This window comes from Gymnoscopelus microlampas (genome assembly GCF_963454915.1).
Source record: "Gymnoscopelus microlampas genome assembly, chromosome: 23".
In the NCBI taxonomy this organism is placed as follows: Eukaryota; Metazoa; Chordata; class Actinopteri; order Myctophiformes; family Myctophidae; genus Gymnoscopelus; species Gymnoscopelus microlampas.
The window spans coordinates 33,136,658-33,164,420 of NC_139960.1; the positions used below are offsets into that span (position 1 = coordinate 33,136,658).

A 27,763-nucleotide genomic window follows, 5' to 3' on the forward strand; every position below is an offset into this window, starting at 1 on the left:
CCTTTTTCCAACACCACGTGACCCCGAGACAGCCGGAAGAAGAGAGGACTTGGTGAACGGGTGAGGAAATAAACAAACCATCATATTCTTTAGCTTATTATTATTGTCATGTTTTTAATCAACAAACGTTGTTGTACATTTAAATGAACGTTCCAGCATCTATCTGCAGTGAAGGTAGATGTTTTGTAATGTTTTAATGTTTAGTGTGTGTTGTTTAGTTCCGTCCACCACCATGTCCATGTCAGTGGAAAGGAAAGTGAAAATGTTCTCATATCTCATCCTGTTAGAAATGGGAAAATTAGACCCTTAAAAAGCCAAGTATTTTAGGAGTCTAACTTTACTTTCTATTCTAGACTAGCTGACTAGCATCTATGCTGATGTTTTCTGTATGTAAAAAAATAAAAATAATAATAATAATATTTGTGCCCCTATTTAATAGAAAATGTTCAATATCCTTCAAATATATGAAAGTTCTGGAAGGAAGGATGTGTTATACATACATATAAAATAATATAATATAGCAATGTATGTGTTATTTGATCTGTTGTGTATCAACGCACTGCTTGAGGCCTAGGGGGGTTTCCCGTGTTATGCACAGTGATGTCAGTGTGTGTAACCTGACCTGACTAACCAACACATCTACATACAAGATGTAGTTCCAAAATGTCCACAAAGATCTTTTTTATTTATTTTAAATAGTCGATGTAGCCTATAAGGGGGTTACAGAGGTGAAACTGATATTACCACTGATGTACAGTATATAGAATCTAAAATTAAGACAAGAGACTAACACATCTAGCAGTTCTATAGAATATAAATACCACACACACAGCCAATATCATTATTAATATTCACTGTTGACTTAGTTGTTGCTCCCACAACACAAAAGCAGTCCAGAGTCTATGTTCCAAGTCATGTAGACACCAGACAGGCCTGTTTGTGAGAAGCAGTTGGCCTCCTACAGTAATAAATGTAGTGTTATTGTTGTTATTTCAGCTTTGAATGAGGAAGACTGGCAAAGGTTCTGTTTTTTACTGACACCACGACCAAAGTTCCTACAGGGAAATTCTGCTTTTATGTATTATGTTCTATTGTGTTGTAGCTAAATGTACATAAAGATACTTGATCACACTGCTGACACTGGTTGGTACTATGTGGAAACTCCAAGTTCACAGCTTGGAATTGGTACTATGTGGAAAATCCAAGCTTGTACATCTGCTATTTTTCGAACATGGAACACTTTGAATGTCAATGACCACCAAATTAATATTTGTCCGCGGACCCCCATCTGAAAGGTCTTGTGCCAGGGACCCCCAGAGGAGAATTTATTCTGACTAATAAAGTAATCAATCAATCAATCAATCAATCAATCAAACACTCACAACTTGCAAGAGCTGCCAGATAATGGGAGACAGGCTACATACGTTTGCCACCTTCTGAAACCTGGGACTACAGTTATACGCAGAGCCTGTTCCTTTACACAGGCGTGGTTCCTGATCTCTGTTATGGCAACATGGCCTTTCATTCAGGCTCAACCTACTAGTTAGTGACCTATTAACCACTTGAACTCCATCGCACCCTATTCTGGGGGAGAACATAAGCCAAAAAATAGCAGGCAACGCGATGCGTTGTGAGCTTGTAGATCGGCTATTTTCGAGATTTGGTGTGGACGGAATCGGAAAAAAAGCTGACGACCAAGTAGAGTTGTAGCTCAGGTCAGTTTCACTGAGAATCCCAGAGCCTGTGGTATGCCTGACGTTTCTTCCATTTTAAAGGAGAGAGTTTTTTTAAGAGGGTTTTTCATTGCCACTTTCCACTGTCGTACAAATTGCTTCCTCAGGGTGGGACAATTATGTCTGCTCTCTGCTATATATCTAAAGTGTCTTGAGACAACTTGTGATTTGGCATTATTATAACATTTAATTGAATATTGAATTGAATTGGTTAACCAGCTGGCTCTTCCCTCTCAGGGTCAACCCACTAGTTGGTGATCTATTAACCAGCTGTCTTTTCCCTCTCAGGGTCAACCTACTAGTCGGTGATCTAGTGACCTAGTGACCAGCCGGCAGCCGGTCAACCAAAGAGCCTCCACCATGCAGAGCACAACCAACTACCTGTGGCTCATATCAGACCTGCTGGGTCAGGGAGCAACGGCTAACGTTTACCGTGGGAGACACAAGGTAAGCGATCACCTCATACATGGATTTCACTTTCATTCATATTTCTCCCACCATTGCACCTATGTCTGCAACTATCGATTATTTTCTTAGTGATTGTTCTATTGATTACTTCTTCGATTAATCGAATAATCAACAAGCGTGTGTAAAAACAAATATACTAGAGTTCGGGCCGCTATGAGGCCCTCACAACTACATCGCACCACCGCCCATATATGGAGATCTCTGATGTCATCAGTGTATGCCCATATATGGGCTTGTGACAGGCTTTTGTTATGAGTCATAGTGACAGGCCGCCGGCCACAGCTAGCCTCTATACAGTATATGCCTCTATATTGATTAACTGTTGCAACCCCTGAACCAAACAACATTCTACTTGGAGTCAGGGTGCAGCACTAACACAAACATTAACACAATGAGTCTAATAAACACAAACAATGCAACAGGACAACATAGTGATCACCCCTTCTCACATACGGAAGTGGTCAGGTCCACGGAAGACAAACTTTAGCAATAGTACATTTTTATAAAGTGATTGAAGCATCTGCGTTTCAGATCCATTTTCTCGACCACAACTGTTGAGAATGTTTTTTTTAGATGGCATGTTATTTAGACAGATGTCAGGGTCATTGTTTACCTGGTATCCTATAGTTTCAATGTACAGACTGTTTTTTAGATAGCGTTTGGACAGATGCTAGGTTCTTGGTTTACTTGGTATCCTATTAGTTTCTCGAGGCACTACACTGTTCTCTCTCTGCATTATTCTATGTATTTGATTATTTACCTTGTAAGTCGCTCCGGATAAGAGCGTCTGCTAAATGCCTAAATTGTAAATAGCAACCTGTGGGTTGAGAAACTCTGCTTTTTGGGGCGGTCCCCAGATGACAGTAAAGTAAAATAAAAAGACCATTTCTCCATCAAAAGTAATCAACAAACTATACTATAAAAACTGGTCAAACATTGGCCAAATTGTCAAATAATATAAGAAAGAGGCAAACTAAATTGCCGATCTACAAGCTCACAGAGGCGTTGTGAGCTTGTAGATCGGCTATTTTCACAAAATGTATCTGTGGAACCGAGTCAAACTAAATGTAAAGCCTCAACGCCTGCGATTCCATGTGCTTGTCAGGGTGGGGGGGGTCTCCAGTTCAAATATTTATTATTTTGGGGGGTCCGCGGTTAAGAACCACCGTCATACAGTAGTGTCAGAGCAGAGTGTTCCTGGCTCATAGGCGGCACCTGAAGGCATCATGCACTAGCAGACAGGAGAAAACCTGAACACTGTGTTTTTGCTGTTTTGTTTATACCTTCTACTGCGGCTTTGAGAAAACCCCATTCTGAAATTTCCCCTTTTAGCGCTCACTCTCACCTCCAGGCAGCAACGCAGTTATGAGGACATGCCTCAATAAGACATAATCACTTCTATGCAAGCCTTGTGAAGTGAGCCACCCTCATTTTGAACTACGCAGTATATCAACTATAGCTGCGAATATCCATCATTTTCTTATGAATCGATGGCCATAAAAGGGACAAGGACTGATACATACAGACAACTCCATATATGGGCATATCAGCATGCCCATAATAATAATAACAATAGTATCAACAATATCACAGTCGGATTGGTGGTGCGACGTAGGTGTGAGATCTTCAAGTCAATGTTAATTTGACATTTTTTGAAACTTCACGTATCCTAAAATATACATTGATTATTGATTAACTCCCTGAGTGCCAGGATTGCCAGAATTATTTCAGAATTGATTCTGAAAAGTGCCAGAGTTTTTTCACAGAAAACAAAAAGTGCTTAGGAAGCGAGATACAGCCTTTTTTAGTTCTAAGTTAAACAAGGAGTGGATGGAGCTGCACATCTTCAGATGATGATATCTTGGGTTCTAAACATGTTTTTCAAAAAATAAAATGTTTTTTTTATTTTATTTTATTTAAATATTTTTTCAAAAACACGTCAAACACGTTAATGGCACTCAGTGAGTTAAGTTATCAAGTATCAATTCTGATTATTTATTAAATTGATTAGTTTGATTAAGTGTTGCACCCCTCCATGACACTACATTACTTCACTTATGCCTGTCGTGTGATTTATTGATGCCACCAGTTGAGTAAAAAGTCAAACATTATTAAAGCCCTTAGTGCCATTGCTCTCAGCTGGTTTGACACCATGGATACTAGCCCCTGGTATCTTAACCCATTAAGACCTGGAACTGTGTCATTTTTAGATTTGAGCTAAGCATTATTTTACACTTTGGGCTATTCAAAAATAGCAGATCTACAAGCTCATAGCGCGGCACCGAGTGCCGCGCTACGAGCTTGTAGATCTGCTATTTTTGAAAAATCGTGAAAATGTGTGCAAATCTTTGAATATATATATTTTTAAAGCGAACATTTTTAACTCAAATCTTTGCTTCTGGGGGTCCCTGGAACAAAATATTTTGATGGGGGTCTGCGACCAAATACATATAATTTTGGGGGTCCTTGACATGAAAAAGATTGAGTACCACTGACATAGAAACATATGTTTTTCAGAAAACTGTTGGAATTTAGGAGACATGTAGAATCGGCTTCAGGTCTCAATGGGTTAAATAAAACCCTCTTTTAAAAAAAGAGGGTTTGTCCCTGTCCCCACGAGAATGACTCCGGACCCACTTTAGGGACCCGACCCATTGTTTGAGAACACACAGCCTGAGAGTCAGTGTACAGACTACAGAGTTTAAATGACAGCAAAATGTGGGGGTCAGGTGGATCGCCGCTCAGAAGCAGTTTGGCTCCCCTAGTACAGACACATGCATGCTATCCAGTTACTGGTGATATATGACTTATTATCTAATTATCTATCTTACTAACTTACTGTCGAACTTTCCACTAAACATGAACTAACTAGTAAAAATGGTGCGGGGTGCCTGTGAACCTGTTGCTTGTCTTCCTCGTTGCACTGTTAATGACTTGGCAACCTTCCCCCGTCTCTGTATCAGTTATTTTCATAGCAATTATTCTGTTGATAACTTGGTTGCAAAAATATCTAATCAATTAAAGCGATTAGTTCGATTAACTATTGCACCCGTAGATCAGACTACATCAAGACATCCTGGTTGGCTCAGGCACCTTCTGTAACCTGGAACTATTTTTAAATCTGGTCCAAGGCCTAGGATAGAATATATCCTAGGCCTTGGACCTGACAGAATATAGCCTAGACCTTGGACCTGATAGAATATAGCCTAGGCATGCATACAGAGAGAAAGCGAGAGAATATGAATGATATTCTCTCTCTCTCACCCCGTCTTTCCACTGTGCGTATACTGTACATAAAAGGACTTAACAGAGAAAGGTGCCTGCACATGGATATATACTTAAACAGTGTGTGTTGCTGCCTTTTTTTCCCCTCCCTCTTTATCCTTTGAAAATGTTGATGTTTGATTCTCTGCACAACGTGTGTGTGTGTGTGTGTGTGTGTGTGTGTGTGTGTGTGTGTGTGTGTGTGTGTGTGTGTGTGTGTGTGTGTGTGTGTGTGTGTGTGTGTGTGTGTGTGTGTGTGTGTGTGTCAGTGTGTGTGTGTGTGTGTGTGTGGTTAAGCATACATTGCACAACTTTTAACCCACCCATAGATTAAACTATTAACCTCTATCTTTCATTTATTGCGGTCCTTTGAAATCCCATCATTTCTGCAGCACATCGTTGCCGTCGGGCAAAAACCTTGTATCTCCATCTATTCATGGTTTCCTCTTTTGTAAAATAACGCCCTACTTAGTCATACCTCGGTGTCACACAAAAGTAGCAAAAATAACCGATCTACAAGCTTGCCGGTCTGCTATTTGTTGAAAGTGTGTCTGTGTCCTATAAATCTTGAACCAATGAAAAGTATCTGTGGAGTTAAGAGCTTGTGACTAAATAATAACTACATTGGATCCATTGGAACACACAGGATCTGTTTTTTTCTCCATTTCCTGAAAAGTAACAGTTTTGGACATACAAGGTTTCTGCCCGACAGTGACGATAGAACTCCCCCACCCACCCCTAGCCCCAGCCCCAGCCTGTATATTTTTTTTTGCGGGGAGTTTCCCAGCCACCTCTCTGTCTGTGCGTACTGTACTGTACTGTAGCTACAGGTATGAGAAGGATAGGCCTGGACCTGACGCCCTGTTTGTTTTGTCTGTGCGGATCTTCATCGGCAGACAGATCGTATGTCTCATGTTTTAACCCATTAAGACCGGGAACGCATCTGTGTCATTGTAAGATTTCTTTGGCTATTCAAAAATAGCAGATCTACAAGCTCGTAGTGCTACAAGCTTGTTGAAAAAACAAGTCGCTATATTATCAGTGGTTCTCAAACGTTTTCATGTCAAGGACCCCCAAATTGATATGTATTTGGCCACGGACACGGACCCCCATCTCAAAATGTTTTGTTCCATGGACCCCCAGAAGCAAAGATTTGAGTTAAAAATGCTTGCTTTCAAAATATTTATATTCAAAGATTTGCACACATTTTCACGATTTTTCAAAAATAGCAGATCTACAAGCTCGTAGTGCGGCACTCGGTGCCGCGCTACGAGCTTGTAGATCTGCTATTTTTGAATGGGCAAAGTATAAAATATGGATAAAGTGGTTACACAGATGCGTTCCCGGTTTGAATGGGTTAAATGATTAGCTGCTTGGATTTGTTTGGCCTGTTTGACAGTCAACAACACTGTCTCTGATCTATCAGTGGAGGCTAAAGACTGTTGCTTGATTTTAAACATTAATACGTAGTTGTACCACAGTGTCTCACACTAGGAAAATAACCAATCTACAAGCCCTTGCGAGTGTGGATGCGAGTTATCGACTAATCGTCTTAGCGATTATTCTATCGATTACTTTTTCGATTCATCAAATAATCCAGAAGAATAAAACTTATTCTTTTAATTAAAATATGTATTTTATATATCAACAAATCAAAAAACTAGGAAACAATCTGTTGATTAACTCAATTGGTCTGATTAACCACTTCAGCTTGTTGAGAGCTATAAAGCTATAAAGCCAAAACCGTATATATACATTTTTTTTTTCCCTTCACAACACCAGGAGATATCATTTTTCGAAGATTTAGACTTTAATCCACTTCCTGGTTAACTTATGACTTCAAAAGCCTGTATCTCGGCTCCTGTGTACTTTTTTTTTACAATGTATTTTTGACTATTTTCAACTGGCTGCAACTATGGAACGGATTACCGAATGTTTTTAATTTTTTTCCCCCGATTGTACGAGACCTCTATGTATAATGAATGGATGCTTTTTTTTACATGGATTTGCTCGTCGTGGAGTCTAGAGCTTTAAACAGTAAAGCGCAGTCAATGAGGAGAATGCTGGCACCCGACGTAAGTTGTTATGAAAAAATGCTGGCACCCAATGTGTTAAATGCTCCAAAATGTTATTTACGGCAAACGGCAGCAGATACGACGTTTCGACCCTTGCGGTCATTTTCAAGTGACCACGAGAGCTACCGTATGAAGCTCTCATGGTCACATGATGGTCGGCACATCAAGCTAAGCCAAGGGGAAAGTGAGCCAGTGGAGAGATCAGCAACCAGCGGTTGGTTTACACATTCATGTACAAGTTGAGTAATTGAGTTTTTAATTTGATCTTTGCCCTTTATTGTAGAAAACGGGTGACCTGTATGCAGTGAAAGTGTTCAACAACCTGAGCTTCCTGAGGCCGCTGGACGTGCAGATGAGGGAGTTTGAGGTTCTGAAGAAACTGAACCACAAGAACATTGTCAAGCTCTTCGCTGTGGAGGAAGAGGTCAGTTAGAGCCCGGCGTGAACGCACTCTTTCAAGCCATTTAGACCGGGAAAGAATCTGTGTCATTTTTAGATTTCTTTGACTATTAAAAAATAGCAGACATACAAGCTCATAGCGTGGCACTCGGTGCTGCACTATGAGCTATGAGCTATTTTTGAATAGTCAAAGAAATCTAAAATGACAGAGATTCTTTCCCGGATTTAATGGGTTAAAAGACCCCAATAGAGCAGTGATTCTAAACCTTCTTGATTTCGAGGACCCCCAGGTTCGTATGCAATAAGCCACGGATGGACCCTCATTTTTATTTTATTTTTGTAACTCTGAGATCCCAACACACACTGGAAGATTTTACTGTGGGAGTCCTAACCTAAGTTTTCTGAAAAACTTCAAATATGTATTCAAAAATTACAAAAAAAAGTATGTTGCTATATACTGTACATAGCAACAGGAACTCCAAAAGGTAAGGTATAGTTTCAAGTAGGGGTTCCCGCTAAAAATGGGTTAAGGGAGTTGGAAGGTGCAAGCACAGAGTCAGATACTTCTCAATGTACAGTCATTCTTGCTGACTAGTATTGGTCTATTCTAAAACAGTTACGGATTACAAATGTGCATTCAAATACATTATGCACTGGAGAGAGCAATCTGCAGTTGAATTAAAAGATACAGTATATTTTAATGGTACTGAAAAAGAAAAGATGCATCACAACACAGTCTAAAGAATATAGCTTCTCTTGATGTCACCGAGGTTCTTGTTCCCGATGACATTGCATTGTGCTTTCTTTTGTTTTCGGCCAACTAGAGGTGGAGTTGGTAAAAACAGATTCTGGTTCTGTTTGGGTCTGGTTCCTGGAGTTGTATCATAAAGTGTTATTCTCTCTGCCGTCCTCCCTAGTCCAACACTCGTCACAAAGTATTGGTGATGGAGTACTGTCCCTGTGGGAGTCTCTACACCGTGCTGGAGGAGTCGTCCAACGCCTATGGTCTGCCAGAGGACGAGTTCCTCATCGTTCTGCAGGACGTGGGTGAGCGAGCACGCTGACAACCTGATGACTTTACCTTCTGTACCAGCGGTGGACAGTAACCAAGTACATTGGCACTGGTTGTTGTCACTGCTGTAACTGTTGAAGCTATCTGAACCATGCCCTAAAACAGTGGTTCTCAAACTTTTTCATGTCAAGGACCCCCAAAATGATATGTATTTGGCCGCGGACCCCCATCTCAAAATATGTTGTTCCAGGGACCCCCCAGAAGCAAAGATTTGAGTTAAAAATGTTTGCTTTAAAAAATATATATTCAAAGATTTGCACACATTTTCACGATTTTTCAAAAATAGCAGATCTACAAGCTCATAGCGGCACTCGCTATGAGCTTGTGTATCTGCTATTTTTGAATAGCCAATGTATAAAAGGTTAAAGTGGTTAAAATTATTGTGACGCTATATTAACACATTTTGCTGGGGACCCCCTGGTACCCCCCCAAGGACCCCTGGGGGTCCCCGGACCCCACTTTGAGAACCAATGCCCTAAAACACACTGGACAATGCTCCGCACGTCTCAAGCTCTTCTCCCTCCTCCTGGCTCCCAAATGTGGAACAAACTCCCCATAGAAATCAGAACTCCACTTTACTTTACTTTACTTTACTTTATTATTATTACTTTATTATGGATCCCCATTAGCACTTGCACTAAGCATGGCTATTCTTCCTGGGGTCCGACACACCCAAATACACATCATACACAACAAACATACTACAGATACAAACACAGACAAAGACAATGTTTCTCATGTTTTTTGTATAACTTAGGCTTGTTTTTAATGTTAAGATATGTAGATAAACATGATATTTAAACAGATGCTAGGTCTATTGTTTAACTGATATCCTATAGTTTCAACGTACAGATGATTATTTTTGATAGTATATAGTTTTTTAGACAGATATTAGGTTCTTGGTTTACCTGGGAGTTAACTGAGTCACTATTTTACTGAGGTGTTTACCTTGCTTATTGTAAATCGCTCTGGATGAGAGCGTCTGCTAAGTGCCTAAATACCGTAGTGAAAATGAGAGTAAGGAGCCTTTTTTTTACTCAATCGATGGGAGAGGAGATCGTCACTGCTTGTTGTCACTGCTGTAACTGTGATTGTCCCCTCTGTGCGAATCCAGTTGCGGGGATGAACCACTTGAGAGAGTACGGCATCGTTCACCGCGACATCAAACCCGGCAACATAATGCGCGTCATCGGCGAGGACGGACGCTCGGTTTATAAGCTGACAGACTTCGGCGCCGCCAGAGAGCTGGAGGACGATGAGCAGTTTGTCTCTCTCTACGGCACAGAGGAGTACCTGGTGAGAAACATCCTCTGTTTGTCTGTGTGTGGTACAGAGGAATACCTGGTGATAAACACTCTCTGCGCTCAGCTAGCGGTTACATGATGTGTTTGAATCCTTGACATTTACTCATTTACCCAATAGAGACTCTGCATTGTAGTTCCCCTTTTCCAGAATGTGGCAGCATAAACATTTCCTGTTCCTGGTCAGTCTCTCACCTTCGACAACTTCATATGGGTTTCAGGTGCAAAGCTGCTGCTGGGCCAATCAAATGAGGCTATGAGAAACTGACTCAGAACAGGACATGTTCATACCACTTTCTGGAAAAGGGAACTACAGTTATGCACTAGTCTATTTCCTCTCATGAGTGTCTTATTTTTCTGGACAGTTTTGTTAGTCCCTGACAGAGGTATAATGTATTATGGCCAATTAATGCAGCACATAAGCACAGCCCTACCCACAATGCTCTCTGTTGGCACTTCAAATCATGTTAAAGGAAAGACATAATGTCAGTGGTCAACATGATAACTGTCACTGTTTAGTTTGTAAGAAATAAGTGCGTGCATGCGACGTGCGTATACTTGTATTACATACTTGTGAGGGCAAACGTCCCCACAAGTATAGTAGAATTTGAGAAATGGACATTGTGAGGACTGTTTTCATGGTCCTCACAAGATAACGGTTGTTTTATGGTTTAAGTCGATTATTAGTTACTAGACCATACCCGGTCGACGCATCCGTGGGGCGATATGCGCACATGATCTGGCAACCCGGGAGGAAGTTCGTCCCATAGCTGGGCAGCCCCATAACCATGGGGACATTCTTTGACACAAAAGCGCTAATAAGAAGCTGAGATTTGATGAAATTGAAAAACGGGCTTCACAGTTAAGTTCAGATGGTAATGGTCAATGGCTGTGTGCAAAATCAGAACAATTGGTCCAGCCACTGAGGAGAACCGGCTAGCTTCACCTACTCACCTACGCTTCACCTACTCACCTACTCAAGACGGTTACTAGAATTATAGTATGATGCTTACGATTAGAAAAATATTAGGTTAGGTTTAGGATTAGGCATTTAGAGGTTAGGTTTAGTGGCTGGGGTTGAAGTTATGCCTGATTTGTTACGTGCTGGTTGTCGGACACTGAAATAAAAGTCACATAATTGGCATCCCAATTTTTTTTATGTGCGTGTGTTGTAGCATCCAGACATGTATGAGCGCGCTGTGCTGCGGAAGGACCACCAGAAGAAGTACGGGGCCACAGTGGACCTGTGGAGCATCGGTGTGACCTTCTTCCACGCCGCCACCGGCAGCCTCCCGTTCCGACCCTTCGAAGGGCCTCGCAGGAACAAGGAAGTCATGTGAGTAGTAGTAGGCGTCGTTGCAGAGCACTCTACATAACAAGAAAACTGTCTTCCATAATCCATCTGAACTTTTGTCTCGACCTTCAGTGAAATTCTCTACGAATTTCATGACAAACTGTAGTTTATTACTTGATTAATTGACTGATTGAATAGTTTATTGTCAGTTTAGAGGTATAGACAGTACATAAAAAAAAGAAGCCAAATGGATAAATCAGAAAAAAAGCCAAAGGCTTGTTGCCATCGTGTTCCACAAACATCTATACAAACAAGAGTAGAACGAACAACGATACAAGAACACGTATAAAAATACAATGCTATATGCTTCACATTAATTCAGATTAAAACGGCATCATCATTTCACTGAGCTATATTTAGTGACTAAACTAAATGAAACTTAGATCTTATTCATTAGCAATAAGAATAAATTGGTGACTGAGGGTTTATAGTATTTGGGAGATGTGTGTTATTATGCTCAGACTAAAATCAACTGTGACATTAATGCTGCTGTCCTGCTGTGAATTACTTGACTATTAATTGTGATTGCAAATGATTTTTGGCATTGAACGTTGGAACATATAAATTAAAATTACATTTCTGTTTGGCTTTTTTTCAGATATGACAAATAACTTGACAAATGACTGACAATGACCGCTGCCAATAATCAAAAATAAATAAGGCCAAAATAGGCTTTATTTTTAAGTTTATACTTAAAAAACAAAAATGCAACGTCATTGTGATTATCTCCAATAGTTATGTTCCTGCGATTATGTAATAATTGTGGCCTATAAAAGGCCTACTGATACTAGGCCATGAATGATGGTTTATTTATAATCACAGAGAAGCCCTCTGGAACCATCTCTGGTTAGCAGAAGTTATTTATTTATAATCTTGAGTTGGTTTGTCCATGTTGTCCAGGTATAAAATCATCACAGAGAAGCCTTCTGGAACCATCTCTGGTCAGCAGAAGTTTGAGAATGGAAAGATCGAGTGGAGCACAGAGATGCCGGTGTCCTGCAGCCTCTCCAAGTACGTTCCTCCTCCGCATCACTTAAAAAATAATTGGCTCTTCATTCAATCCGGGAAAGCATTTGTAATTTTAGATTAGACTTGGGGGGGGGGGGTTCCAGGGTGTTCCCCAGCATAAGTAGTTAATATTCACACTCATTTTAACCACTTTAACCATTATGTTATACTTTTGCTATTCAAAATAGCAGATATACAAGCTCATAGCGTGTCACTTCGTGCTGCGCTCTCAGGTTCATCAGGGACAGGTCTGCTTTCTGTCCCTGGAATCAGAACTAAAACATGAAGAAGCAGCATGTCGTTTTCATGCTCCACAAACAAACTCCCAGAAAACTGCAGGTTTATTGGAACTCTACTGCAGGTCTACTGCAACAAAGATTTAAATAAATAAACATTCTGTTTGTCATTTTACTCACTTATTTTTCTGATTTATTTTGTTTTTATTGTATTCTAATATCCTTTTATAACGTGTTTCCGTTGCTTAATGTTGGTATGTAAAGCGCATTGCCTTGTTGTTGAAATGTGCTTACCTATAAACTTGCCTTGCTTGTCCAGGGGTCTCCAGAGCCTGCTGACCCCCGTGCTGGCCAACATCCTGGAGGCGGACCAGGAGAAGTGCTGGGGCTTCGACCAGTTCTTCGCCGAGACCAGTGACATCCTCCACCGTACCGTGGTGTACGTGTTCAGCCTGCAGCAGGCCACGCTGCACCACTTGTACATCCACGAGTACAACACGTAAGATATGCTACTGTACCCCGTGTGTACTGGATACAAAGTCATGAATACAAAGTGTTCATTTTGACAACAGTTTTAGTTTTTGTCATAGTTTTTTGAATAAAAACGTTTTTGTCATATTTTAGTCATCTGAAATGAGTTTTAGTCTAGTTTTAGTTGGCTAAATATCCTACGATTTTAGTCGACTAAATATACAGTTGATATACAGTGGGGCAAAAAAGTATTTAGTCAGCCACCATTGTGCAAGTTCTCCCACTTAAAAAGATGAGAGAGGCCTGTAATTTTCATCATAGTTATAAATCAACTATGAGAGACAAAATTAGGAAAAAAAATCCAGAAAATCACATTGTCTGATTTTTAAAGAATTTATTTGCAAATTATGAGGAAAATAAGTATTTGGTCAATAACAAAAGTTCATCTCAATACTTTGTTATATACCCTTTGTTGGCAATGACAGAGGTCAAACGTTTTCTGTAAGTCTTCACAATGTTACCACGCACTGTTGCTGGTATGTTGGCCCATTCCTCCATGCAGATCTCCTCTAGAGCAGTGATGTTTCGGGGCTGCCGCTGGGCAACACAGACTTTCAACTCCCTCCAAAGATTTTCTATGGGGTTGAGATCTGGAGACTGGCTAGGCCACTCCAGGACCTTGAAATGCTTCTTACAAAGCCACTCCTTCGTTGCCCGGGCGGTGTGTTTGTGATCATGGTCATGCTGAAAGACCTAGCCACGTTTCATCTTCAATGCCCTTGCTGATGGAAGGAGGTTTTCACTCAAAATCCCACGATACATGGCCCCATTCATTATTCCCTTTACACGGATCAGTCGTCCTGGTCCCTTTGCAGAAAAACAGCCCCAAAGCATTATGTTTCCACCCCCATGTGTCACAGTAGGTATGGTGTTCTTTGGTTGCAACTCAGCATTCTTTCTCCTCCAAACACGAGAAGTTGAGTTTCTACCAAAAAGTTCTATTTTGGTTTCATCTGACCATATGACATTCTCCCAATCCTCTTCTGGATCATCCAAATGCTCTCTAGCAAACCTCAGACGGGCCTGGACATCTACTGGCTTAAGCAGGGGGACACGTCTGGCACTACAGGATTTGAGTCCCTTGCGGCGTAGTGTGTTACTGATGGTAGCCTTTGTTACTTTGGTCCCAGCTCTCTGCAGGTCATTCACTAGGTCCCCCCGTGTGGTTCTGGGATTTTTGCTCACCGTTCTTAAAAAAAATATTTAAAAAAATTATCCTACGGGGTGAGATCTTGCGTGGAGGAATGGGCCAACATACCAGCAACAGTGCGTGGTAACCTTGTGAAGACTTACAGAAAACGTTTGACCTCTGTCATTGCCAACAAAGGGTATATAACAAAGTATTGAGATGAACTTTTGTTATTGACCAAATACTTATTTTCCTCATAATTTGCAAATAAATTCTTTAAAAATCAGACAATGTGATTTTCTGGATTTTTTTCCTAATTTTGTCTCTCATAGTTGATGTATAACTATGATGAAAATTACAGGCCTCTCTCATCTTTTTAAGTGGGAGAACTTGCACAATGGTGGCTGACTAAATACTTTTTTGCCCCACTGTACAGTAGTCGACTAAAATCTATTTTGGCGGGCCGTGATGACATCATAATGCCTGATTTATTCTTGGCCGTGTGCCGGAAATAGCCGATCTACAAGCTCACAGCACGTCCGCGACACGTTGTGAGCTTGTAGATCGGCTATTTTCGGACAGTGGCACCCGAGCACAACCAAGCATAAAATGATTTAGTTCTACTGGATCTCTTTTCCACTAGTGCCTCCCTAACATTTTCATCTACTTTTTATTTGTTGGTGAAATTGTCAGTATGTGTAGTTTTCTTCAGTGGAAAAAGGCAGTCAACAAACATTTTTCGTCATAGTTCTAGTCGATGAAATTAACACTGAATTGAGTACGCAAGATATACTGCACCAGTGCACCATGTGTACATCCATGAGTACAACACGTAAGAAGTCCCCTCAACCCTCCCATCTTTAAAAAAAACACTCTCAAAACCCAGCTTAACTAGCTACTAACATAGCTTATTTTGTTTTGTGTTTTGTCCCCTAATAAAGTTAATAGTTTTTTGTTGGCCCCCCATGTAAAGCAACTTAGAAAAGTGCTGTATATATCTGAGATATTATTATTATTATTATTATTATTAATAATGCATCATGTAAGACCTCACCTACACACTTTTGACAGTTTTTTGGTTCATAAAACAAAGTCTAGGTGATGTATTTGCATTGATAATGTATGCATAAAGGATCAACTGAATGTATAATCGCCCATTCTTTGAATCTATCCACACAAGAAAAATGTTGATGAATGTATTGTTATATTAACATAAACAATCACCATCCAACATTACAGCTTATAGTTATTAATCCCAGGCTCAGCTGTGTTGTGTCCACGAGTCTCCAGTTGAACCCCCCTGAATCTCAAAGCTGCAGTTCCACGGTTTGTCCACAGGGCGACACTGTTCCAGGAGCTGATGTCTCGCAGGACCAGCATCGCCCCTCACAACCAGGAGCTGCTGTGGGAGGGCCGCCGCCTGGTGCTGGACCCCAACCGGCAGGCCAAGAACTTCCCCAGGACCACCCGGGACAACCCCATCATGATCGTGAGCCGCGAGTCCGTGGCCACCGTGGGACTCATCTTTGAGGACCGTGAGTACTGTATGTGACTGCAACACACCCATTTTATTACAGTTGTTTTCCCATACCGATACCAGTGTCGTAAAAGCTGCCGATACCGCCTAACATGCCGGTATCGGCGACTGGCATGTCTATGCCGATCTGATACCACGTCATTTATCACATGATATTTCATTTACTGTCATATTTTGAATGCTTCTGTTGATGTTGCAGTACTTTTTTTATACTCTTACTGTACTATTTACATTATTATTTGTATTATTATAATTATTATTTGGAGCTGCACTTTAGCATTTATTAATGGATTTATTTATTTATTCCTAGGTCAGTGGTTCTCAAACGTTTTTAATTTCAAGGATCCCCATAAATCTGAGAGTGTACAAATGGAACCAAATGGACCTTTATTGGGTCCATTTGGCCCTTATGACCCTTATGGGTCCATTTGTCGACTAGAACTATGACGAAGATTACGAAGCCTAAAAGGCCAACAGAAATGTATTTTTTATTCATAATGTTCAATGCCAAAAACACAATTCAATCGTTAATCACAATTATTAGTGTGACAATGAATCGTCAACTTAACCTTGTAATAGGCTCTATGCACAGCAGCCATATTGGGAATGAATTGGGCCCCTTCCTTACTTCCTTCACAGGTGTTACCAATGATACTAATTAAGGCTCCGTTCCATTTAGTGTGGCATAGTGGTTGTCTTATTTTCAAGGACCCCCATAACTCTGAGAGCGTACAAATGGAACCATTTGTACACTCTCAGAGTTACACACCCACCATAAGGGGTGTTTCTAGTGAGCCAACATGCACGATATCAGCACCCTGACCAGAATGGAACAGAGCCTTCATTAGTATCATTGGTAACACCTGTGAAGGAAGTAAGAAGAGGCCCAATTTCTTTCCAATATGGCTGCTGTGCATAGAGCCTATTGTGACAGCCCTAAGTATGTCAAATGGTAGTATTATGGGATACGGTCATATAACCAACACACTTCGAAGACACGAAAAGAAGAAGATGGCACATTTCATTTCGGAAGCAAATGGACCCCTTACCGGTCTGTAACTCTGAGTTAAATGAACACTGACGAGTTACCGACGTTGGGGGTCCATCCGTTGGCCTAATGCATAACACAAACTGGGTGTGAAATGAAAAAGGTTGAGAACAGTGGTGGAAAAAGTACTCAAATTCTTTACTTAAGTAAAAGTGTCAATACTGCAATGAAGAAATACTCTACTGTCACAAGTAAAAGTCCAGAGGTCAAAATTCAATTGAGTAAAAGTACAAAAGTATTGGTATCAAAATGTACTTAAAGTACCAAAAATAGAAAGTGCTCATTATACAGAAGGTCCCATTTCACAAGTTTTCAAATGTATAAAATATTTTGAAAATAGCAGATCTACAAGCTCACAAGCTTGTAAATAGGCTATTTTCTAATGGCTGAAATGTATATAGGGCTGAAGTGGGAATGTATGTTTTGTAATGATAATCAAAATCTACAAAGTAACTAGTAGCAAATAATTGTAGTGGAGTAAAACAAATATCATATTTGGCCTCTGAGATGTATGTAGTAGAGTAGAAGTAAAAGTACTGACAATTGGAAATACTCCAGTAAAGTAAAAAATACCTAAACATTTTACTCAAGTACAGTACTTGAAGAAATGTACTTAGTTACTTTACCCAGTGGGTGAGAATCACTGTGCTAGAAGAACTGCAATACAAAGCCACTGAACCCTGACCCCTGTTGTTACAGCCAGCCCACCTAAAGTCCAGCCTCGCTATGACTTGGACCTGGACGCCAGCTATGCAAAGGTACAAACACACACACACACACACACACACACACAAATACTGCCACTGCTTAGATGATCATACAATGATAGTGTGTTGAGTCATTGTGGACAGAGTGATATATATATATATCGGTACCATAGTTTCATCATATGGCTTCGTGGCTGAACTAATATTCTATCCAATGGTCTGTTGAACTATTCAGTGACTCATTCATTCCATAGATTACATATCGTCTCTCTGTGTCCAAAACTGTTATTGTTTAGCTGTTACAAGCTCGAAACGCATCGCTGTGCGCCGCGTTTCGAGCTTGAGGATCTGCTACTTTTGGTGCTTATGTGTGACGCTGTAGTATGATCAAGTAGGACATTCATTTACGAAAAAACACAAACGGTTAGAATATGGAGATAATAGGTTTCTGCCCGACAGCAACGATGTGGTTGCATATTACATGCACAAGTGGAAGACATACTGTATACACACATTCACAGGTGCTTTTGTGTTGTTTTTGTTCCCGTCCAGACCTTTGCAGGTGACATCGGGCACCTATGGAAGACCTCAGAGTCACTGTTGGTGTATCAGGAGCTGGTGAGAAAAGGAGTGCGTGGCCTGATGTGAGTCCTGCCAAAAGCCCCTTTAATACTTTGTCGGTGTGAGCTTGTAGATCTGCTATTTTAGGACATTGTCCCATAACGGACGGGATAAGTATACATTTGACATGAAATTTTACCTAATCCGAGGTGACATACATTTCACCTCGGATGTGAAGCTGCCATGTCTTGTGTGTGTATTTTGGTGCAGAAATACTGATTCAATACACAGGTCACAGGTGTGTGTTTCTAGAGCATTTAAAAGGATCCCTGGCTAACAAGCCTTTAAAGAACAGGGAAAACTGTTGCGCCCTTGTTTGTCCTTTGTTCACGGTTGACTGCAGGTGCGGTGGTCTCAAAAACATCAAAAAGGTCCCAGGACCGAAACGTTTGCTTTTTTAAATTCACCCCTCACTATGAGCACAGAGCACATTATGAGCATTTAAAATAAAGAAATTCTATTTTCTTAAATCTCTGTTTAAGGAGTCTTTTTCTGCCAGTGTTCCCTAACAAGCCTTTAAAACATTATTATTGCCCTCTATAACTAAAATAAAAAATACCTTAAATATTTTCTTCATTTTAGAAATAGTGCTTTTACTCAAGGGGGACAACAACGCCCGTTGCAAGTTGATGATGTCATTTGTCCATGTGTGGTCCAGCAATAAATAATCATACTTAACCTAAACATGAAAAAAAAACAACATAATACTTCCTAAGGTTAATATTAGCACATGCATTCCATACATTCCATAGGGCTGGTCCACACATTGACAAATTACATCATCTACAGGGATCCTTTTAACAATGGCTTTGAACGTAGCTCATGTATGAGCAGATGAGGATCTAACTTATGCATTCCTTCTGCCACTCTGTACATTTACTGTCCCTGTCTGTCACCCCACTGTCCATCTATCTGTCCATCGCTCCATCCATCCATCCGTCCGTCCGTCAGTGAGTTGATGAAGGAGGACTACAGTGAGATCATGCACAAGACATCAGAGGTTATCCATCTATGTAATTTCTGCACCCAGATCCTCGAGAGGACAGAACAGCTGTGAGTTACACACACACACACACACACACACACACACACACACACACACACACACACACACACACACACTATTGAGCATTTATGTGCACTATAGAGGGAGGGACTTCCACAGTATCTTTCTATAGGTTTTTATGATGGTATCTGTGTGGCATCATTGTTTGTCTCATTGTGTCCTTCTCTAGGTTTGAGGTGTTGATGCAGGCCAACATGCTGTCATCAGAATACGACCAGATCTCCGACATGCGCAAGAAGGTTTTGAGAGTGAGTTCACCGCTGACCCTGAAGCCCGATTTATGCTCTGTCGTCGAACATAGCAGAGCTGCAAGCTCAGCTTGTAGATCTGCGATTTTTGACACGCAACACCATCGTGCCACGTCGGGCTTGTTGTGACTAACTACTGTACTACTGTACTATGCCACTCTGTGACTCAACAAAAGTGTTTCTTGAAGCGCCCGCATAGCAGCCTTTGGTTCCTCTTGGCATCCAGAAACACTTGTTTATGTACAGTACAATGATAATACCCCAACGTTGCCCTTTTAGTTTACTATACTGTATATTTCCTCATTCCTTTTGTGTTTTCTTTTTCTGTCCTTGTGTGCTCGCAGTAAGAACTGTCACATCTCCCGGTGTCCAAACACACCGGGAGCACCCCGGGTGCAATAACCCAAAATACAAATATCAAAAGAAATAAAAAACTGAACCTATCCCGGGATAGTACCAAAGCCCCCCTCGCATTCACTTCCCAGACCCCTCCCCATCCCGTACAAAAAGGTAAAGATTATTGGACTTCATTAAGTCTCGAAGCAGTTCTCAGAGGATGTTTAGACGAGTGGACATTGTGTCTGTGATGCTGTGCATCACTGTATGACGGCCTCACCTTTGTTACATGTTTGATGTGTGTGTGTGTGTGTGTGTGTGTGTGTGTGTGTGTGTGTGTGTGTGCGCGTGCACGCTGCAGATCTCTAGCTCTCTGGAGCCCATGGAGAGGACAACACAGGACATCAAGAACAAGATCCTGCCAGGGGGCCAGTTGACGGAAACATGGACACAGCAAGTGGGGACGCATCCGGAAGATCGCAAGTATGTGTGTGTGTGTGTGTGTGCGTGCGTGCGTGCGTCCAGTGACATGCAGTGCACACATCAAAGCAGGGTCTCAGTGTGAGTGTTGTCATGTCTCTACAGTGTGGAGAAGATCAAAGTGCTGCTGGATGCCATCACAGCCATCTACCAGCAGTTCAAGAAGGACAAGGCAGAGAGGCGTGAGTACATGAGCCGACCGAACACAGAAAAAATAAATTAGTAAACTAAATCAGTAGTTCACACACTCAACTTTTTTTTAAATGTTCAAAAATAAATGTAAAGGCTATATGGTTCCACAAAGAACCATCACCTATTATAGAACCATTTTATTTCGTTTTTTTCTTTTGTCAAATAACCATTCTTTGTACTTTGAGGCACCACTTAAACCCTAGCATCCCAATAGTGAGTGGACAAATAGTATGGGTCCATATGGTTACATGTGTACACTCTCAGGGTTACACATTGATAAATGAACACTGAGGATTGTACTGTGTTTCTGTACTGTATGCACAGGAGGCAAAATATGTGATTCTGTCCTTTCCATTTAGGTCTACCCTACAATGAGGAACAGATCCACAAATTTGACAAGTAAGCCGTGTGTGTGTGTGTGTGTGTGTGTGTGTGTGTGTGTGTGTGTGTGTGTGTGTGTGTGTCTCTCCTTCTCTTCCTTACCTCTGTACGTGTGTTTTCCTTTCCGCAGGCAGAAGTTGGTCCTCCATGCTAGCAAGGCCAGGTCTCTGTTCACAGAGGAGTGTGCTATGAAATACCGCCTCTTCATCTCCAAGAGTGAGGAGTGGATGAGGTGAGTTGTTCTGCGGACTGTCTGGGACTCAACTAATGCTGACCATAGGCAAGCATTATGAGATGATACTACCGATACTGACGTTAATACAACTGCTATCACTTCCACCGCGACAACGACACGTGTCGGAAACGGCCGTCAGCACTGCTGTGTGTATAGAAAGCTACCTTTTTGTGGTCTGAACCTGACAATGCACTGACACTCTTTGCATCTTCATGTCTAATATCATTTACCATATATATATGCTGTACCTGCTGCTATGTTCATGCATCTTATGTCTAACGTCATGTCCATACTCTACCAGATGGATATGCTATGTGTATATATTTAGATATATTTTTTGTTGATTTGCCTTTTTTCCCTTGCTCTCCCCTGTCCCCCCCCTGTCCCTTCTTTCTCCTTTCTCCTTTCTGGAAATTACAAAAAATAATGGAGCTTATTGCACAAAAACGAATTTCACCCACTGTTTTAAACCTGCGATGTGACTGTAAAGTTGATTCTGATTCAAGAAGGAAAGGGGACAGCCATCAGAGTCACATGCTCTCCATGGTCTCCATGGTTACCTGCTCTCACGTTTGCCTTTGTGCCATGAGTAATCACTATGTGTCTTTTTGATCAGGATGTCAGCCTGGTTTGTTCTCATAAAGCCCTCTTCAGCTGCAATGCAACCTAGTGGACAGTAGGGGGCCGCACAGATACAATATTGGCCCTTTGCCCAAGTGTGTTTGCATATCAAGTTGTTTTTATAAAAACAATTCCATTAGTTTTTATTTTGTTTTGGGTTTTCAGCTATTTTCACCATATTTGAAAAATATGCAATTTACTTGCAATACTCAAGTAAATGTACTTAGTTACTGTCCACCACTGACTAGTAACACTGGTGTGTGACAGGGAGCGTTTTTTTGGGCTTGTTTCTAAAACCAGTGGTTTTCAAACATTTTCAGGCAAGGACCCCCAAATTAATATGTTGTGCCAGGGACCCCTGTACCTGAATTGTGTTATCTCGAAAAACAATCAAAATGTTCGCTTTGGCATGTGGCCTATAGTCGCTTCTTTTGGGCTTGTTTTCATAGACCGGGTTGCTTATCTCTCTCACTAAATCCGGCAACACTGACTGTGGGCTGTGTTCACAGGAAGGTCCACCACGTGAGGAAACAGCTGGTGAGCCTGTCCAGTCAGCTGATCAGCATGGAGAAGGAGGTGTCCATGGTCATGGAGAGAGTCATCAAGGTGATGCACATCATCGCACTAAATACCAGGGATCGATGCACCAGATTGAAACTTCGGCCCATATCCGAATACCCTAACCTTTACACCTGTTGCACAGAAACTGTGATTCTGGGGGCAGATGCAGACTTCTAATAACAGACATGCAAAAGTGTCACTTTTCAGCTACAGTCACCTTTTTGTCCAAATAGGGCAATTGTGTGACACCTGACCCGAAAGAAAACAACATGTTGTCACCTTTTTCACCTCGGGGCTGTTTGCATGCCAGATGAAATTCCAGGAAATGTTTAGAAATGAGAAAAACTGTATTCCAGACCTGGAAAAGGTTTGGGATTAATCAAATGTTTTGGAAAATGTTTTGATATGCATTGTTTGGCTGTTGATTTTTTTCATAAAAACATGTCCCAAAAATAAGCTAATTGGGTAAAATGTGTGGCCTAATGAACACAGGACGTCACATGACAAAATGAATAGACACGTTGCACCATTTTCCTGGTCCTCACAAGAAAATGTGTTGTTTTGTATTCATGTTTTTATTTTATTTAGGCTTACAATTAGAAAAATATTGAGGTTAGGATTACCATTAGACATTTAGAGGTTAGGTTTAAGTGTTCATGATAGTTATGCCTGATTTACACATGGTCGTGTGCTGGCGGTGTGCACTGAAAAATAGCCGATCGATCTGAAAATGTTCGGCTATTTTCAGCAATTTTCAAGGCCGACCTAAAATGTATAGTAATACAAACGTGTGTGTGTGTGTATGTAGCTCCTGGAACAGCTCCCTCAGAAGGTAATGCCACTGGCGTCCAGCGGGATCAAACCGCAGGCATACCTGAGTCAGAACACCCTGGTGGAGATGACCCTAGGGTGAGCACTCTACCTGAAGGCCAATGACATCCTAGGCCAAATGTTGTACTTTGTTTTCCTGTAAAGCAGTGGTTCTCAAACCGTTTAATGTCAAGGACCCCCAAATTGATATGTATTTGGCCGTGGCGGACCCCCATGCAAGAAGATTTTGTGCCAGGGACCTCCGTAAGAGAGGATTTGTCAACGACAATGTTTGAGCCCCCACTCCTTATCATTACGCACAGTGACACACAGTTTTGGAAGAGCGCAGTTTTACTCAGCTTTAAGATGTACGTAAAAATACTTTCTAGTATTCGAACTTTCACGCATACTTTTCAATCATGCACATAATGCAGAATATCCCAATTCACAAGTGTTTTGTTTACTTTAAAAAAAAAATCGCAAAATCTCTAAGAGGAGCTGACATGTTTTGCTGTTTTAGGATGAAGAAACTGAAGGAGGAAATGGAGGGTGTTGTCAAAGAGCTGGCAGAGAACAACCACTTCTTAGAGAGGTGAGACACCAGTACCCTATATACCAGCCATTCACAACCTGTGATACACCAGTACACTTAAACCCTATGTACCAGCCATTCACAACCTGTGATACACCAGTACACTTAAACCCTATATACCAGCCATTCACAACCTGTGATACACCAGTACACTTAAACCCTATATACCAGCCATTCACAACCTGTGATACACCAGTACACTTAAACCCTATATACCAGCCATTCACAACCTGTGATACACCAGTACACTTAGACCCTATATACCAGCCATTCACAACCTGTGAGACACCAGTACACTTAAACCCTATATACCAGCCATTCACAACCTGTGATACACCAGTACGCTTGAAACCCACCGGGCGTGCAAGCAGAAGCGCACAGCGGCTGATTTTCTTTCCACTCCATGTCAATGAATGCAGCCGTTCTCACTCAAACAAAAGTTTTGTTCACGGGCACATTCTCATTGAAATGCATTGACCACACATCCTGCTGTGGCCAGGTTTGGCGAGAACAGTCGTGCGCAAACTTGCGCGCACAATAAACGAGCGTGAGCGTTTTTTGTGGGTTTCCAGCGTTACACTTAAACCCTACATACCAGCCATCTAGAATCTAAAATGATGTTGTTCATTAGTGAACTACTGAACATTTTCACCAAGAAAGACGTGCTCAAAGTATTGGGACTGAAAGATCGAAAGCGCTTTAAAAATCGGAACATGGGCTGCACAACCTGCCGATACGATGTTGATAAATAAAAGTCAAATAATGGCCGATATATTGGTCGGGCTCTAGTCATACTTTAACTGTTGCTTTTGGTTCATCGTCAGATTCGGCACACTGACGCTGGAAGGAGGGCTGAGAAACGTGGACAGAATCTGAGACAAAGTGTCTGCTTTACCTTTCTGCACCGGACAGAGACTACCAGTGATATATGTAATGTACATAACTGTATGCTGTGTTTTCATCTTTGTAAATACTGTGTTCAAAATGTAAGATGTTTTTTCCTTTTCTTTTTTTATCTGCTGGAATTTTCCTGATTCTGTCACGTATAATTTGGTCAGTAATCGAAACGCAAAAGATGAAGATCATTGTTTCACCAAGTTGTTGACGAATCATTTCTCATCTGCCAAACCTAAATCAAAAACTCAGAATGCAGGCGAACATGTACCGATACACAGGTTAAGATGCAACAATTCTCTGTGCCAGAAACTGGGTGAACATTCCTATTAGGGGTGTGCCGATATATCGTCCCGCGATATATCGCGATACGTTTTCGCGACGATATGTATCGTTTTGGGGGAAAAAAATATCGTTTTTGAATTTTTTTTTTTTTTTTTTTTTTTTTTTTTTTTTTTTTTTACAATCATAATAATCAGGCATGCAAACGGCCCCGAAGTGAAAAGAGTGACAATATGTTGTTTTTTTTTCGGGTCAGGTGTCACACTATTTGGATTCAAAACGGCTATTGTAGCTGAAAAGCTACAAGTTTGCATATCTGAATAATGCAAAAACAGAATTATTTGTTTGCATTTTATTTTTTCCTCCACCATATATTTTCAAAATAAAAAAAGTGCGTATCGTATCGTATCGAAATCGTATCGAAGTTGTGAGCCAAATATCGTATCGTATCGTTTCGTGAAATTAGTGTATCGGCACACCCCTAATTCCTATGGAAGCCCCATCCAGATGTTAAAATGTGATGTTCTAACCCAGTGGTTCTTAAAGTGGGGTCGAAGGACCCTCAGGGTTCATTTAGGGGGGGTTCCAAATGGACCTGTTCAAGTCTGTAACTCTGAGAGTATTCAAATGGAACCTAATGGTGGAACCTGGGACCATAAGGTTCCATTTGTACACTCTCAGAGTCACGGGGGTCCTTGAAATTAAAACGTTTTGAGAACCACTGTCCTAAACCACCAGTGGTTACCGTATAGTGGACGCCAGAAATCTGCTGGACCATCATTCACTACAGCACATGGAGGGAGTGAGTGCAGGTATGTCGTGGTGGCCTTCTCCTTAACTGGTGTTCTGGTGAGTTGGGCCCACGACTCAGAAAACCGGGATCTCCACCTACGCATACATCTGTCATCTAAATTCAATGACTGGCCTAAACTGGGCGTAAATAATTCAGAAATGCAAAGAATAACAGCATCGCAGAAACCATGCAAAAGTGTTTTTTTTAAAGCAAAGACTTTAGTAGGCCTGCAACTGTCGATTAGTTTCTTAGCGAGTACTCTATTGATTACTTTTACTCTAATTACTGAGAAGCGTGCTTTCTTTTATATTCTTTTATATATCGATGAATCGGTTAACTAGCCTGGTAAACCCCTCTTTCCGGAAATCTCATTTGTATTTGATTTCAGTAGTGAGTCTGGCCTACAGGCCTGTCTGGGAGTTCATAACATGAACTCTCCTATCAGCGTCCTCGCTCATTGTTCAGTCAGGTGGCGAGTTCGAGTGAAACCGAATGGAACCAAGTGCAGCCGAACCAAAATGGAACGTTGTTTCTGTCCGCTGTTTTCGTCTCTCTTTTAGAACTTCAAAACGCTCTCAAACTTTTAAGATATCGTTCGAATAGAATTTAGTTGTTTAACTTCATATATGTGGTCAATTAACAAAACATCACTTGGCCTACCTTTTAAGAGCGAAACCTAACCCTGACCCTGCTGACTCGACACAGGAATGGATGCTGGGCTCATCCTGGCTTTAGCCTTGAATTGTCCTTTGAGCCAGAGCACCCTAACTGCTCCTTGGGTGCTGTTCAATAGCTGGCCACTGCTCCTAATAGTTCGGATGGGTTAAATGCACAGTACTTGGCCAATACCCCAAACAGCATCTAAAGGGGGCCGAAAAGAGAAAAGAAAGGTTACCTATAGCAGTGGTTCTCATAGTGGTCCGCGGACCCCCATTTGAAAAGATAATGTTAGGGACCCTCATAAGAGAAGACTGTTACAGCTATTGCAGTGATTCTCAACCATTTTAACTTCAAGGACCCCAATTTGATATACATTACACCACTGACCCCCATTTGATGGCTCTTTTTTTTTATCTCTGGGACCCTCAATCTACACTGTAAAATCATCAGTGTTAATTTTACTCTGAGAGTGTACAAATGCAACGTGTCCATTTGGTTGCATTTGTACACTTACAGACCCATAAGGTCCCATTCGGTTCGTAACTATCAATCATTTGGACCCCACTTTGAGAATCACTGACCTATGGGGTCACAGAATATTACAAGCTTTCTGTCTAAATACAGGTCAATAGGCCTACTTATTAATGGGTACCACTTACATAAATACTTTTATAAAACATTCGCAGTTGACATTATTTATTCTTGAGATTCTGTCTACAGTCACTGTTAAAAACCTTTTCTTTTTTTTTGCCTGTTTTATTTTGATTAAGTGCAAAAGTCTAATTGTTGTTGTATTATGTCATTGTATATACAGTAGACAGTTACACCAGGCGTTTGCTGTAGTCATTAGTAGCACACATGGAACTGATCAACTGCCAGATGGATCTGCTCTGGTGCAACAGGTTACATTTTTGTGAATTCTGAACAAACTTCGTCTAGTTGAAATCTGTCGATCACATGAGGCCGTCGTTGTGTTTCCTTCCCTGTATAGACATTTCGCTGATTCTGTTAATAATTTGTGTTTCCATGTGATGTAAATACATATTAAATCTTATTCAAGGTCGGGAGGACATGAGTGTGTGCTTGCCTTGCAAACTCTTAATGTGCTATGGGTATATCTCAACGCTGC

At 41.1% G+C, this 27,763-nt stretch overlaps 1 protein-coding gene across 4 annotated transcripts; it reads left to right on the top strand.

Annotated features, from left to right (window-relative positions):
• Positions 1-16: 16 nt before the first annotated feature.
• tbk1 (TANK-binding kinase 1) lies at positions 17-27,697 on the top strand (the record flags this gene model as incomplete). 4 transcript variants are annotated; one of them, XM_084050401.1, is made up of 22 exons in its annotated part: positions 17-60; positions 2,022-2,180; positions 7,824-7,964; positions 8,857-8,986; positions 10,126-10,307; positions 11,488-11,648; positions 12,567-12,677; positions 13,230-13,409; positions 15,909-16,114; positions 17,855-17,913; positions 18,415-18,506; positions 19,435-19,536; positions 19,719-19,797; positions 20,495-20,616; positions 20,719-20,795; positions 21,165-21,204; positions 21,317-21,418; positions 22,552-22,648; positions 23,412-23,512; positions 23,934-24,005; positions 24,830-25,234; positions 25,679-27,697. In XM_084050401.1, exons 2-21 carry the CDS (start codon positions 2,094-2,096, stop codon positions 24,879-24,881), a joined length of 2,193 nt encoding a protein of 730 aa, XP_083906527.1. In that variant the 5' UTR covers positions 17-60; positions 2,022-2,093. The 4 variants fall into 4 exon arrangements, with proteins under 4 accessions (XP_083906527.1, XP_083906529.1, XP_083906530.1 ...); XM_084050403.1 differs by having other exon boundaries at positions 15,909-16,105; XM_084050402.1 differs by having other exon boundaries at positions 58-174.
• Positions 27,698-27,763: the final 66 nt, after the last annotated feature.